Genomic DNA, 13,921 nt, shown 5'->3' on the forward strand with positions numbered 1-13,921 from the left:
ATTGCTCAAGTGAATCACTCGTTCTTCCTCTTTCACATGACTTGAAATTCAATTCCCCCTTGATGTAGTGTGCTTCTCGTTCTAGATGAACATTCTCTCTCCTTCTGCCTCTGCCTCTGTGTGCTATTCTCCACAGTTGAGCTGATATCGCGTCAATTTGCGTACGTCATTGCGATCATCATATTTTTCTCTGTGTGTTTCGTTTCGTTTCGTTTCTTATTGCTTATTTTCTTATTTCAATTGAGAGTTGTAAAAGGAAAATCTCATTTCAAAAACCGGAGAGACAGAGAGAATGAGATTTGATTGTAATCAAGCCGGAAATCTAATTATTTGATTATTTACAAATCTAATGGAATATTCTGTGTACTGATTCGCTGTGTACTGATCGTTGAGGCCGCAAATACTTTTGATTGACTAACTGGCAAAAGCGCGGTTTTGTGTGTATCGCTCGTGTGTACGTTGTGTTCTACAAAGCCAATGATAACGAAATCTATTGAAGCGATCACCCTGGCTGATTCACTGATTGCGTAAACAAAAACGAAAATAAATCATAATAGCCCCGCGCTCTTTCTTTTCGACAATGTTGTTGCTTCCGTTTTTCTCTGTTTCTTCATTTGCCGTCGCTCTGAATTGCTGCTCTATTTTTAGTGAGTAGTTTTTGACCACAAAATGCAAACACCCGTATCGCATGTAAATTACATCGACTATTTTAGAGACTAGTTTATTATTCAATCAATGCGGCGGCGGCGGCGATGAAGATAATAATAAAAGGCGGTCAACTGAACCAATATTTGATCAATAAAAATATTAACACGGACATCAAACACACCATTGGAATTCGATTGAGGAAGCAGAATGAATACGTATAGTCCAAAGTCTCGTGTTTTAAACGCATTTATCTATTGTTGAGCTACGATTTGCTGAAGGTCAAGAAATTTGAATAGATGCTTATGGGTATGTTTTTTGTTCATTCCTCAATTGAATTGGTGGTGGGTGCTGGGTTCTGTTATTGATGTAGTGTGCTAAACGTGCGTTCCGTGCACGCTACATTATTTATAAATATGTCATTCTCAAATCATTTCGATTACATTGATAATAGAGCAGAAAAAATGCCACAAATACACGCTGTTGAGTTTGTTAGTTTTGAAGTTTCAATATATAATTATTATTATGCATGAATTTCAATCTCTCAAAATGTTTGCTTATTTAACATAGCCCATACCTATGCCAAAATACATACGATTTGTGTATAGTTTTTTCATGTATTAAATCAAAATCGGCGTCATAACTTCTTTTTTTTACGATCGAATGGCATAATTTCATTGATCGTTACTATGGCTATCTATCATCGGAGGCATATTACGGTGCGAATGTGCCCACTCGTCGATTTAAGCTTGATAAACGAATTTAAAGAGACCGAAAAAAAACACATCTCATTTGCATGAGTTGTGAATCGATGACGTTGATTATTATCTCTTCCACCAAGTGATGATTATTGAATAATATTCGAATTGATTGCGTTTTTATGCCGTTTCATGTTTGACCCTTTTTTCCCCCTTCTGGTTTTGGTTGGCCATTCATTTTTTTCACGTCGGAACTTGAACACTTTTTTATAGCTCGATTTTTTGGCTTCCTCATTCAATGCGATTGACACACACACATGGTGTATAAATATCATCGATTAAATATATCGCAATCTCAGTGAAGACTTCACCACAGGTTCCACTTTCGATGATATATATTCACCTATCATTTTGCTGGCCATTTTTTTTTCTCATACATATTCGCATATTGATTGCAACATGAATTTTATGAGTTAATCTTCCTTTTTGTTTTCTGCGGCCAAATGGAGAGAGAGAGAGAGAGAAATGGAGAATTCTATCGTAGCCATGGTCTCTCGGTTTATATGTTAAAGATCGAATTACGTAATAACCTGCTACCGCCAAATGAGTCACATAAAATTGTTTAACGTTGTATCGCATTATTTTTTTAACATAATATTCTGTGTGTAGAATCTCATTTTTTTATGCAATGATCTCAATCTGCAAAATACCTCTCCATACTCCATATTCAATTACACACTCTTTTTTTTTCTTTCGACATACATAAAAAGCAGATATTTTCCATGATGTATCGATTAAATTACTTTCGATGGATTTACCGAGCCATAATGGTTGAGAGACGATATATGAACGAGACGAAAATCTCTCAAACATAATCGCATTTCATTAAAACCAAAACCGACAAAAACTGTCACTTACTCAAGGAAAACATTTCACTTTGTAATAAAAGAGAAGGAAAATAACACGTGAACGAGTAGGAGACCACCTTTTATGAACTTTGAAGGTTTCGTATCAAGCCTTTTTTCCCTTTTGAAACAAAATGCAATCATTTTTACTTTCCGAGTTATATCCATTTTACTCGGTCATATCTATGTAAGACATAGTATCTCTATTCGCCCCCAGCGAGTTATTACTCAGGGATTCTTTGACGATGAGATGAGATAGATTTTTTTCTGAAAATGAGCACAAGGAAAGATTATACGAGAAAAAAAGGGAAAAAAATGTCGACAAAAAGTGAAATGAGCACATGTGCAACGATCATCATTCGAGACATCGACCGATACACATGCAATGCTTGTACATCGAAAAAAATGCCATAATTTTGTTTTCTTCTCTTTCTCTCTCTTTCTCATGGTGTGTGCATATGCGTGCAAAGATCAGAATATATCTTTTTCAATGCGTTTATTACGTGATATTTTCGTATGCAATATGAATATCAAGCGTTGGGTTTTGTTTGCGCGCCGCTCCTTCGACGACCTTTCGATGCATTTTAAGCCGTTCTCTCTTTACCAACGCTATTTCTTTATTACATACTTTATCTTTTCCGTTTCAAGATGAGTTCAAATTTCTTTCTTGTGCATCGTCATAATACCAGTCTGTTTATTTAGAGCGGATTTAATAAAAATTGTCCTCTTTTTTTGTTATGCGTATGAACAATGAACAGAAAAACATGTGTGTTGTTGTGTATAGAATCAAAAGGAGAATTCCAAAACAAACACACGCACCGCGTGTAATGACGAGATAAAGAGAAAAAATGGCGCAATTTTCTCTTCATTTCTACCTGCTTAGATTTAGATTGAGTTTGCATTACGAATTCACTTCTTCGGTGCCGATCACAAAATTGAAATTTCACAATCGGTTTCTTTTTCGTGAAAGGGGATTAAACATTGGATTAAGATTCAGGTCGTTACGTTTGATTTTTTGCTTCGCAACAATTTTCATTATTAATTTTTTTCTCTTCTTCGGTTGGTGTTCGGAACGAAAGATGAAAGTCATTAACGGTATCAGATCGGTATCAAAGGGATTAGAAGCCAAGCATTCCCGTTGAAACACATTAACTAAGTATTGATTTTCATTGATAGCAAATTCGATTGAGTGTCGGCAGATCGGTTTACTCTGTAGTCGAGCAATGTGCAAATGGTTCAATCTTAATCTTTGCGTTAGTCTTATTCCAGTACACCGATTCATTAAACAAGAATTTGTCACCAATCATACGTTTGCCGCGCGACCAACGGACAAAATGAAACATTTCCATCCCAAAATAAATGGGAAGAAAAGAGAGGAAATGTCTTAACGGCTATGAAAAATTATGAGATGGTTCCCAAAGCCAAAGCGCTCATGATGGCTTTACGAGGCAAAAGTGCATAGCGACATAAAATTAAAATTGATTATTTTTTTTAAAGAAATAACGGTCACATTTTTTCCTTCCATCTCTATCTATACATATAATTTGGTGTACATCGACACTTGAAACGAATGAAAGACCGAAGAAAAAAATGGAATGCATAAAACCAACGAACATATCCTTTTTCAAACGAAACATCGAACAAAAAGCGCTCCAATTTTCTTTTTTTTTACGCTTTGTGTTCATCGATTCGACAATCCTCCACACATAAACCCAAAAATGCATCGATTGTACCGAGAGAGAGAGAGAGAGAGGGAGAGAGAGCGAAGAAAAAAACGCACAACAAAACGCAATAGAAAGAAAAAAACGTAGAATCATTAATCGTATTCAGTGCGTTCGGCTTATTCAAAAATCAAAACACACCCCAAAAATGAAAACAAAGTTGCCTACACACACCGAGCGAGAGAGAGAAGAAAAAAACAACAAACCATCTTCAGTCCTTTGCTGAGCATAGTCTGAAGAGTATACGCATAGAATGGAAGAACATGAAAAAGTGCAGTGTTTCTGATGGCAGCCGAACGAGAGTCGAGAGGGAAAAACAAATTCGGTTCCCACGCTCGCAAAAAGGTATTGATTGCATTCTGACAGACACTGCACCACACCACCGAAATGAAAACAACGACAACCGTAACATATCACATTTGTTGCATCGACAGTGTAGTACGTACGTAGCCGAAGAAGTATAGATGAATACACATAAAAACACATAGGTTAACATCCAGGCAATTCAACTCGATCGACCAAAACCAAAAAATGCAACGAGACAGACGAACTAGATTTTAAACGGCCGAAAAACCCGAAAAACATATCCACCGAAGAGAGAGAGAGAGAGAGAGAGAGAGAGAGAGAGAGAGAGAGGGAGCGAGAGAAAGAGACGCGAAGGAGAAAATCAAAACGAAAACGGAAAAAAATTATTGACGAAAAAACAACACAACATTCATCGATCCAAACATACACACGTTCTACCTAGCGGCGTAGGTTGCTCTAATATTTTCCTTAATGCACCATGTAATACAAGCTCTCCTACCGAATGCGCGCCATACCAACACACATGCACAATGTACACACACGCAGTGCCGGCAATCACACCAACCAAATCACATGCATCATCTAGGTCGAATCGAAAGGACCAAATACTCTTACACAAACAAAGTACGTTGCGTATCAACAGAAAAAAGGATCTTTGCTCGGATTTGTCCGTTTCCATTTGGCCCGTGATTTTCTCACTCTCTTTCTCTTTCTCTCGAATCGCATAAACCCATATCGGTCGGATCTATCACTTTTGCATCATCCACACATCGATGCAATAAAGATAAATAATGTTTAACTTGATTAGTTTTGTTTTGATAATCTGTTTTTTTTGGGCTGGCTGACTGGTAGAGCTTCCCGAAAAGTTGCACACCAAATTTCAAATGTTTAAATATGCGGTTTATGACCGATACACACACGGAGATTAGATCTTTCGTATCTCGTGTGTGTTTGTGAGCCGATGAGTAGAACTCGTGTTTGTACTCATTTAAATTAAAACCAGACGTAATATTGACCGTTATCTTGGACCGATTTATTTTGTTGTGAAACAACATTTTTAATTTGTGGTGTAACAGAAGCCATATCGTTATCACATCCACATTTATATGAAACAGCATAAAATCTGAGATAAAAATAATATAAAATTTAAGCTCAATATAAAATGAAAATAAAAACTAAAAATAAATCTGACGGAACACTGACGAAAGGTTGAGAATATTTTCTCGAACCATCATTGTTGGATAAGAATTGCGAGAAAAGGGTTTGTTGTTGGCATTGCGATGTTTTGATTGCGGATTTGAGTAGAGATTTTTTTTTTGATTCGACAGTACGTGGGAAAAATGCGTTATTTTTTTTGGCAAACAATAGCTATAATAATCAATATAATAAATCCGTACAAAATCCAATACCTTCCTCCCCGAGACGAAAGTCGACATTAAGCAGTCCAAAAGCGCTTCCCAATAAAAATTCTCGTTTTGATTTGATTTGTAATATAAGTGGAGAAAAATCATAAATAATATGACAAATAAATGAACCGAGAATTTTGGATAGGATGGTCGACGAACGTGGGATTCCATCACGTAAAATTTATATGTTTTTGTTGTTAGAAGATGCAAGAAATGCCAGGTATTATAATTAATTGACAATTTTATTGTTCAGAGCAATAAAACAAAAGGCTAAACAGACAGCTCGAGTGAAATTACCATATTCTGAATAAATAAAAACGGCCACGGTATAAACGGAATGGAGTGAAGACGGGTAAGGCACACTGCGATCATCGTTAGATGAGGATTTTTTTTTGTTATTTTTTTTTTTAACTGGAAATGCGCTCAAATGTACGTGAGGTGAAATTATGGAAATATCATCGAAACTTGTGCGCGACCAACACTTGTTCTTTCTCTCTATCTCTCCTGCATTTAACACTCGTCAACCAATAAAATATCCGAACAAGAACTGAAGAATAACCAAAACAACAACGCACCAACTACAATTTATTATTCTGTTGTTGATGGTGGGTCTTCTCGTCTTTCACTTTGCTCCAATGGTTTGTTTACATGATGAAAAGAAAAAAAAAACCATCAAAAAATAAAGAACAACCAGCAAATGGAAAGGTTCTTTGTTTTCAACCCATCATGCACAATTGATCTATCAAAGTTAATATTTTATGCTGGTGGCTTCGAGTCAAAATTCCTCAAACGATGAAATTCTTGGTATGGAAATTAGTGAGCGACGTGGAGTGCACAGATAAAAAAAAACACTCATAAACAAAAATGAAAACAAATACAAATCAGTGTTGAATTGTTTCCGGATATGTGATTCGTATGTGTTGGCATTTCGTCGGCGAATTTATTCAACTCGCCTTTTGACACATGTTCAAAACGCCGTTTGATCACAAATACCCAATTCAAGGAATCCCGCTCATCAAAAATGCGATTTATCTATGTTTATTTCATTCACTTGTTTCAACCGATTGAATCAGTTCAATTGCACACCTTGCACAAACACACGCACAAACGGTATGCATTCGAATGTACGAGGGAAAAACTAATCTTACCAATTATGCATTCGTGCGACAACAAGACGACAAGACAGTTTATCTTTCGTCTAACAGTAATAATTGACATTTTACGATGCAACTGCAAATGGAATGCACAAATGGGAATTCCACTTAAATTTGTCGCATTGAATAACGTTTTCCATCTAATTAAAGGCGAAGAAGAAGAAGAAGAAGCAACATTTTACAACCAGTGGCATTTTTATGATCGAGCCGGGAAATATGATTTTCATTTTCGTCAATGATTTTCTTTCAATCGTATTCATTGAACACGTAACACGATAAATGGATCGTAAAAAAAGTCACTCCGAGTTGCTTGAGAATTTCGGTTTTTTTCCTCTGGCTGATTTTAACAGAAACACACCAGACGCAGGCACTTGACATCACATCAGCGTATTTCAAAGCGGTTTAAGCCAGCGATTATCGTATTATCGTTGGCAGAGTGTGTGCGTGGTTCACATGACAAATTAATCGAGAGCGACGCAACCAATCGACTCACTTTGAATTGTGCATTCAATTGTGCTCTCTCGACTCAAATGCTCGTATGTGACATTTGACTCTCCTATTTCCTGCAACAAACACAGTTTTAACATGGAAACGAAACGACACTCACAAATCAAGAGCGGCGCATTTCACCACATTCGAATACGTGTAATTCGATCGCTTCAACGAAGGAACAAAAAAGTGAATGCCAGGAGAAATTACTACCCACACGCTCACACTATGTTGATCAAGCCAACTTGATGTTGATTCTGATTGAACAAGGAAACTATGGTGTTTAAAAATGTATTTTTAAAATAATTTAAACACATTGAAAACGTAATTTTCATCAAATCATATCAAATATACGTAATTTTTATTAATCAATAATAAACTTACTATGAAAATGGCACTCGAATGAAATAAATAGTAGAAAATTAATTGCTGAACAATTTAAAAAACTATCAACAACGAGAACAGAATTCAAACCTAAGTTTAAAGAGTTTTGATGTGATCATCTAACCAAGTAAGAATTCTTAGGAATTTAACAATAAGTACGTACTGATTAAGATTGTCTTAACAAAAAAATGGGAACTATGAAAATGCAATCACTAATTGAAATCTTAACAAAATATTAATGAAATTGACAATAACAAAAATTCACAAATAATTTTGTTGATAGTTGACTAGATTTTTGGCGATTGTTTGCATGCCGACGAGTTTATCGAAAAGTTTCATCGAAGCAATAATGGGTTCATACAAAACGGATCTAGCACCAATGCCCCATACGAAATCCATGTGTTCGAATTTCTCATCTGGAATGTGATTCATTTCGGCGTTCGGTAGATTTTTGTGAAGTCTTCGGACATCAATTGGTGAGCTGAGCCAATCGTTATCCGAGTAGTGCAAAATAACACGTGACCTGACATTTGCTAAATTGTACTCTGGCGGTGTAGGATTGCCGTATTTTTGCATATTATCCTGTGGTGTGCCCATATCGAATTGACAGAAGCGTCCCGATTGAGCTTCTTGGACAAAGTGAACAAGTTGATAAGTGCTCGCTCCAGCTGGAGTGTGTGACAAATACACTGGGAATAATGTCTGTTGTGAAAAGAAAAACAAAAACAAATGATTAATTCCTATTTTTAATGATGATTGAAATATTATCCACAATGAACCGGGTATTTTTTGTTCCACAATTCATAATAACATGATCATAAAAAGAGCGGATAATGACTTAAGAAAAGATTCCATAATGACCAATCAAAGTACTTACGGCATTTAAATTTCTCTCGTTGAAGCCGGTGATCAAGAATAGCACACTTTCACAGATTGCAATGATTGGTGACGTGTCCCGGCACAATTGCTGTCCGAGCAATTTGAATAAGTCCATCGAGGGTAGAATTTCATATGCACCCAACATTTCGGCCACTCTCTGTGGAACAAAAAATTCGATCATATCTCGAATTGTTCTCAAAATCTATGAAAAGCATAACGCATTGTTATTTCAACAATTTTATTCCATGAACTTACCTGTAGAGCGGTTGGAACCAATTCAGCCAATCGCACCACAGGTGATACTGCGTGATTCATATAAGCAACCGGTGCAAGGGCGTGCATCATCTGGAAAGTAAAAACGGTAAGAATAGTGAACTATCTCAAAATAATGTGTTATTGAGGTATTGTTTTTTCATCATAGATCGAAAGAGCACAAAAGTACAGATAAATCCCGTGTATCAACTCCACTTGTATTGTTTTTTACATTGAAGGGCATTGCACGCACCTTAACATTCACAATACAAACTCAATGCGAGTGGAGACGCCTTATGAAAAATGGCACAGATTGCTAGTGCTAAGGTTTATCTGTACTTTTAGGACGATATGCCAATTTAGAAACCAACCTTGATTTTTGCATTGTATTCAGGGCGTTCGGAGCACATAACGAAATAGGCAGTTGTCCCCTGCGAATGTCCTGTCAATTCTTCAATTTATCAATTCAATTTATGAATTCAAATCTATAATAATATATACCTATGTAAAACATGTTTGGTTGTGCGGTTGCGTTTAGCACGTAATCGATCATCGATGGCAGATCAACCATGCCAATTTCGTGCCAAGAAAAGCTCCAGAATTTCTCACGATCTGACCGACTGCCATCGGGATCGTACAATATGTGCTTGCGTGAATAAACATTGCCACGTCCATTACCCATCCTTTAATTAAAACCATTATATATAAACGAGTCTTCTTCATATACAAAATTGACGGTACATCAAACATTAGTAATCGTTATTTACCAAACGTCGTAGCCTTCATCGGCCAAAGCATAACCTAATCCGTGTTCTTGTCCAGACATGACCCAAGTGGCCGACGAATCAAGGAATCCATGTTGTAGAAAAGCCACTGGTTTCAGCGCCTTGGACGATCTTCGAAGTGGAGACGAAACAATTCTATGCACCTCTAAGATATAACCATCGGGTGTTACAACACGATGTATTTCGGTTACGTATCCATGTTTGAATGGCAACAAAGGCTGTTGATGAACATGAATAAGGACGAATTTATTAATATAACACGTATAACATGATTTTATTGTCACGATTTTTTTTCTTTTTTTGAACAAATGATCACTTTTGAATTTTCCAATCGATCAAGTTTTTGATTGAACAAAAATGAAAGTGGAATTCAATTGATTGAAATCGAAATTAACTTTTTTGGTTAAAAAAAAATGAAAATGCAAAAAACAAAAATCGCAAAAAACCCTTACCGTTGGAAGGAGTGAGTCTTGATAAATGTCCAATGGAATTGGTGGCAAACTGGCTTGTTGTTCATTTGTCAAGGTAAACGATGGCGAATTAGGACTTCCCGCGGCTTGCACGGGTGAACCGTAGGTAGCTTGTCTTTTGGTCGCAGCATGCAATGGCTGCAGCCATACACATAATATCAGTGCGCAAGTCAATATATTGTTATACATGTTGAATGTAATTAGCAATTGACTCTATTTACTATTACCAAATCAATTGATACTGGTACAAATTATATGAATGAAATTAAAATTGTTTTAAACTTTTATTTCGTCGATCGGCTTTTCTTCCGGGTGAGAAGCAAATGATTCAATAATTATTCAGTGTAGTCTATCACCTTTCGATGAACTTACCGTTCTGATGCTGTTGAAAAGGTTGCCCATCGTATTTATACAAAAGCACACTCACAGTGTTGTACTTGATGTGGTTTGGCCAAGGTCTACAAATATCAAACACGATATGAGATAGTAGAGCCGGGAATCATTAGAGTAGTAACGTGACGTTTGATAAGCGATTTCGAAAATCACGTGGAAAATTAATAGTAGATACGCACTGCATGTGATGGCAAATTGCACAAGATTACCATTCATTCAGTCCAGCGTTGTTTAATTGAAGACGAAAACATTAAAAACAAACATATTCATACGGTGTCTGCAACAAGATAATATTTCGTTGGAATTAAAACCATTTTTATATGATAATGACATTCAATTAGACGCCTGTGAACTACTACTAGTACACTATCAGCATAATATTTATACATTAAAATGGTGCGGTTTTTCCGTATTTTTTCTTTATCGCCTCGAAAGTTCGAACATGTTATTATTGTTTTGATTCATGTATTCGTAATCATGACGTTAGCATAGCCTATTTTAGGCTAGGGGGATTTCTCAAACTTTTTGTTTGAGCAAATGTGCAAAATTTTCTATTATTTCTTCTTTTTTATTGAAATTGTATGAAAATGTACTGAAATGACGATTTTGCTTGAATAAAAGTGTTCTGGAAGTGGGTTTTGGTGGATCCTCAGGATGGACCAGATCCAGTTTGACATTGCCCTGGCCCATCCTGAAGATCCACTTCCAGAACCGGGAGCAGTTCTGAACGATCCTTGAGATCCACCAAAACCCACTTCCAGAACAATTTCATTGAAGCATAATTCAAAAGTTCAGTGTAAATGTACATTTATTTACACGAATTGACAAAAATTGATTGAATCGGACCGAATTGAAGAAATTTTTCAAAATTTATAAGAATTCATTCATTTTTTTCGTGAGAAATCCCCCTAGATTTTAGGCGAATCGACGATAGATAACGATTACTAATGAAAGAAGACTCGTTTGAGGTGTTGGCCTCAATCAGAAGCATTTTCTGGACCAGTATTTAGTATAAATGTGTAATTCCCCAACAATATCAAAAACTTTCCGCCAATATGGTGTGTGTTCACGGTGAATTTCCGAAATTAGCTTTTCAACATTACGATTCACTATCAAACACATAGATTAGGTTTTGTGGCTACGTATAGACCCCACGGCTGTTCCTCATTCCATTGCACCTAAACGGCTTATATCTTAAGTTTATGGTGTTGTTGTTTTTTTTTTCATTATAAACGGAAAAATTGAATTGTACCCAACTGGCTTTATCAGTTGAGTGTGTGTACAATTGCAAATTTTTCGGGGGGATAATTTACAATGGCTGCAATATGAAACTATTTCTCAATGACGTGTTTTGTGTTTTGTTTTCAAGTTGATTTTCGAAGCTTATGAAAGCTTTTTTTTGTTTATGTTTACAGTATGTCTCCAACAGCTGATACAACTCATTCAGGTGTGCACAAGATACATGAGACATATGTATGATTGCAGACATGTTGTGATTGAGACTTTTCCGTATGTGATTTCTTCATCTCGATAAAATATTGTTCGATATGGGGGACTTTTTTCCATTGTGGAATTGTTTTGTTTGATAATGATTACAACTGGACTCGAAACATAGTTGATTACGTCAACTTTCAATGCAGTGTAATGATCAACTTGTGAATCATATAGCCGTCGGCCAAAAATTGATAGTCTGAACATAGTAATTTTCGTAGAAATATTCATATCGCATTTGTTTTTGATGTCAGTATTTTTTTTTTCTTCCATAGAATGCCGATAAACCAACCGATTATTCAATACTCAAGGTTGTTCAAGTCCGTTGCGAATCAGAATTCAAGAAAGGACTTGAAAAGTTCCAAGCACAGCTGATTGCACTTTCTATTATGGTAGTGTTGGTTATTGGTTAATTCAAATGATGATAGTGATTATTGGCATTTTGTTAGTCATCTAAGCGACGTTCCAGACGTCGCGGAGTCTCTAATACCGCCAGCTGCTTTTACGCTAGTGTATGACAAATTCATGCATTTTCGAAAAATAAACGTATCGCTTTTATGTCGAAAAATTATTTCATTTACCAGGCGATAAACTATCGGTCTGCCCATATCGAACCAACCCCAGTTGCTTCACTGCGGTCCCACTGCGCAGCCTGAAAATCAAATTTTTTGGAAAAGATAAAGACCATGGTGTGAATGTTTTTTTTTTCATTACATAAATTTTTATTCAATTTTTTTCTTTTATCACATTGGAATAACAGTCTCACTTCTTATTAAATTGTTTAGTCATTATCCAGCTACTACAATGCAGATTTAGTACATTTTACATGATGAAAACTCTCGAAAAATTCTTTTGATTCAAACATTTTAATTTCATTTTGCCAAATGTTCAGATTGTTGTTGTTGGCCGCCTGATAGGAAATGAGTGTGTAATTTATAGTTTTCTAGAGAAATGAGCGAACGTTCTTGTTCAATGGCGAATCAGAGGTTTGTTATTTGTACGGATTCATAGAATTAAAAACAATTCTGTTGGTTCTCCTTTTTTTTGTCAAAATCATTGTATCACTTTTATCACTTAACGACATGCTAAGGCACAGCAAATTTTATTTATTTATTTTTTTGACTCTTTGAATTTTGTCCCATTTTGTACTGATGCGAATGGAGTGATTTTTGGTGTTGAATATGAAACATAAAACGTGTTCCCCTCTTGATTCGCTCATCGAAAAATTACGTCAACGAAAACTAACATCGAATTTTCAATTTGGGTTTCTTGTTTTGGAAGGAGAAATTGTTGATTTTTTGGAATTTAACTCATTTTGAAGTGTCTTCGAATACATCCTATCAGGTGCGATTGTGAACCAACATGAGCCTGTTCAAACGTATTTCGATCTTGATTTCTTCTTTGTTTTGTAAAAAATATTTTTCTTCTTTTGTAATTTGAATTTTGCATAAAAACGACATAAATAGACATATTTGTTCATTAATAAAAATGTTAGCACTTGAAAAGTAAAACCACAATGATTGAATTATTGTTTAAATATGTTGCTGTTGGCTACGAATATTTAAAAGAAATTTACTTAACCGTGAGTAGATTTGGATTTGTAAAAAAAATTGAAAAAATTGGAAAGGTACTCAAGTTGTGTCTGCCAAAAAAAAAAATTAATTGAAGAACAAAAGAATTGAAAATAAAAATTCGATCGAACAAAAATTGACAAAATGAAATGGAAAAACGAAGAATCGTTAATGAAAATGTACCAAAATACAAGTAGAAATAATGCGAACAAAAAAATGGAGAGAAAAAAACGGAAAAACACCATAACCACTTAGACGTAACGAAGAGTCATTGTTAAAAATTCGGTTTCTTATGCATCTAATAATTATTCTCATGTTTGTTGTTTGTTGTGTGTGTGTGTTTATGTGTGAAGTTTTCTTCTTCATTTTGCC

At 35.6% G+C, this 13,921-nt stretch overlaps 1 protein-coding gene across 1 annotated transcript; it reads right to left on the reverse strand.

Moving 5' to 3' along the window:
- Positions 1-7,933: 7,933 nt before the first annotated feature.
- Positions 7,934-10,391, reverse strand: LOC129565309 (lipase 3-like). Its single transcript, XM_055440050.1, has 7 exons — positions 10,077-10,391; positions 9,607-9,842; positions 9,341-9,522; positions 9,211-9,281; positions 8,843-8,932; positions 8,586-8,744; positions 7,934-8,410 (listed from the first exon to the last, which is right to left on the reverse strand). The coding sequence occupies exons 1-7, from the start codon at positions 10,281-10,283 to the stop codon at positions 7,970-7,972; spliced, it is 1,386 nt and encodes a 461-aa protein (XP_055296025.1). The 5' UTR covers positions 10,284-10,391; the 3' UTR covers positions 7,934-7,969.
- Between the last annotated feature and the right edge of the window lie 3,530 nt (positions 10,392-13,921).

This window comes from Sitodiplosis mosellana, unplaced genomic scaffold (genome assembly GCF_009176505.1).
Source record: "Sitodiplosis mosellana isolate CC-2019 unplaced genomic scaffold, AAFC_SMos_1.0 Smas_scaffold_2, whole genome shotgun sequence".
In the NCBI taxonomy this organism is placed as follows: Eukaryota; Metazoa; Arthropoda; class Insecta; order Diptera; family Cecidomyiidae; genus Sitodiplosis; species Sitodiplosis mosellana.

What these genes read in the sequence shown, in the direction of transcription:
- LOC129565309 (XM_055440050.1), bottom strand. Translation starts at nt 10,283, where the DNA reads ATGTATAACAATATATTGACTTGCGCACTGATATTATGTGTATGGCTG. An exon ending in GATGAAGGCTACGACGTTTG is followed by an intron (nt 9,523 to 9,606) that starts GTAAATAACGAT and finishes TTTTAATTAAAG; the next exon opens with GATGGGTAATGGACGTGGCA. An exon ending in TGGTTCCAACCGCTCTACAG is followed by an intron (nt 8,745 to 8,842) that starts GTAAGTTCATGG and finishes TTTGTTCCACAG; the next exon opens with AGAGTGGCCGAAATGTTGGG.